At 40.9% G+C, this 1,901-nt stretch overlaps 1 protein-coding gene across 1 annotated transcript in view; it reads left to right on the top strand.

Moving 5' to 3' along the window:
* The window catches only part of nudcd3 (NudC domain containing 3), a 4,584-nt gene extending 2,683 nt beyond the window's left edge, over positions 1-1,901 (top strand). Inside the window, exons 5-6 of the mRNA XM_027020995.2 lie at positions 17-205; positions 297-1,901. Of these exons, the coding sequence (XP_026876796.2) occupies positions 17-205; positions 297-407 (300 nt within the window). The 3' untranslated portion in view covers positions 408-1,901. The remainder of the gene's footprint in view (positions 1-16; positions 206-296) is intronic.

Here is a 1,901-nt window from a genome sequence, read left to right as displayed (position 1 = left end):
TCCCTTTCCTCCTCAGCTGTCTCTCAGTAAATGCGGGGAGGTGTGGTGGAGTGCCGTGCTGAAAGGAGAGGAGGAAATCGATGTGAACCAGATCAACCGCGAGCGCTCCATGGCCACCGTGGATGAGGAGGAGCATGCCGTGCTTGACCGGCTCACCTTCGACTACCACCAGAAGTTGCAGGGGAAACCGCAGAGCCACGAGATGGTAAAGTGACAGAGTGAGCTGGCGTCCACCAGGTCGCGCCGCCGAGGGTCCAGGTTTTTCCTCAAATGCTTCTTTTTTGTATATGTTTTAGAAGGTTCACGAGATGCTGAAGAAGGGCTGGGATGCGGAGGGCTCGCCATTCAAAGGCCAACAGTTCGACCCATCCATGTTCGACATACCCCCAAGCGCTGTCCAGTTTTGAGTTCAAACATCTTTGGCAGATGCTAAATGAGCAGCCAAATGTTAAAATCTACACCATACACTTTAAAGCAAGCACCGATGACTCTACAGTTATCAGGGAGAGGAGTTTCCAGTAACACAGTGTGGTGGACGATATGAAGGCGCTGCCAAAGAGCTCATGGAAAAGCCTTGGCTACAGTAATTATGTTCTGGTGTGTTTGTTACTGTATGGCTTGGGGAACTGGTTAGACCTGTTTAACTCTCCTTTTACAAGTGGCTGCATTTATCTCATCATTTGTCACATCTTCCCACTTGCAGAATATCCACATGACCTGTGCATTACATTGGAATGATTAAATCATGGCCAAGGATTTAACTAAAGACTTCTGAACTGTGTCTAAATGCCTAATAAAATCAGTTGTTAATCCATACTGGTGATAATAGTAAAATATATTTCAAGGGGGGTTTTGTTAGACCAGTTAAGAATATATTTTACATTTAATTTTCGTATGTTCTTGAGCTATAGTGAGCATTTCTCACGTTTAGAAGCCTGATGGATATTGTGCGTTGCAAGTTTTATTTTTGGTTTCATTAAATTTTTGCTGGTTGTGCCTAAATAAACTACATTACTAAGGTAAATTGAGCAGATTATCATCTTTTGTGGCACAACTACTTAATTCACTAAGATTCATTGTAGACAGAAATTAAAACCTCGTTGAAAATAGGATACTTTTGTTCTCATTTTCCCTGCCATGCCAATGTATTTTTCCGCCACCTAGTGGTGATTATTCCTAATTACGGCCGAGTACAATCTATGGAACACCAAAAGTGCCAAAAAAGCAACCTAAATCAGAAACATTTTAATGTGCTATAAATTATGGAATTATGAAGCCTTTGAAGCCATACAGTATGCTGCAATAATTACGTTGCCATAGAAAATGCAGCAAAATATGTTAAATGTGTATTCTTGCAAAATCATCGCATTTTTCGTTGAGTCATTTAACCCATCAAAAAACCTTATCTTGATCCTAGTGAGCTTGTTAATTATAGACCAATATCAAACCTACCATTTATTGCAACGATCTTAGAGAATGTGGTGTTGCAAAAACTATGCATTTATGCCTGAAAAACTCCTTGGATGTTTTTCAGTCTAGGTTTTGACCCTATCATAGCAAAGAAAGAGTGTTAACTAGAGTTGTCAATGATCTGTGCTAGTCAGTCAACAGTGATTACCTGGCTATTCTTGTGTTCTAAGACCTCAGTAAAGTACTGAACACTTTACCATCCATTACCCACCAGAGCATCTTCTTTAACAGGGTGGAAAATCTTGTTGGAGTTAAACGGGAGGCTATCCTGATTTAATTGATTTGTGTCCCTTGGGGATCAGTGCTTGGCCCGTTGCCGTTCTCGCCTATATGTTGCCACATTGTATGGATTTTCAGTGTTTATTAACGGCATGCAGCTTTATCAACTAAGACAAATGGTGCTACTAGCCTAAATAAAATTGGTTTCTAAA

This window comes from Electrophorus electricus, chromosome 17 (genome assembly GCF_013358815.1).
Source record: "Electrophorus electricus isolate fEleEle1 chromosome 17, fEleEle1.pri, whole genome shotgun sequence".
Taxonomy (NCBI): domain Eukaryota; kingdom Metazoa; phylum Chordata; class Actinopteri; order Gymnotiformes; family Gymnotidae; genus Electrophorus; species Electrophorus electricus.
Note: the sequence above shows the minus strand (reverse complement) of the source record. Positions and strands in the feature narration are given on the sequence as shown.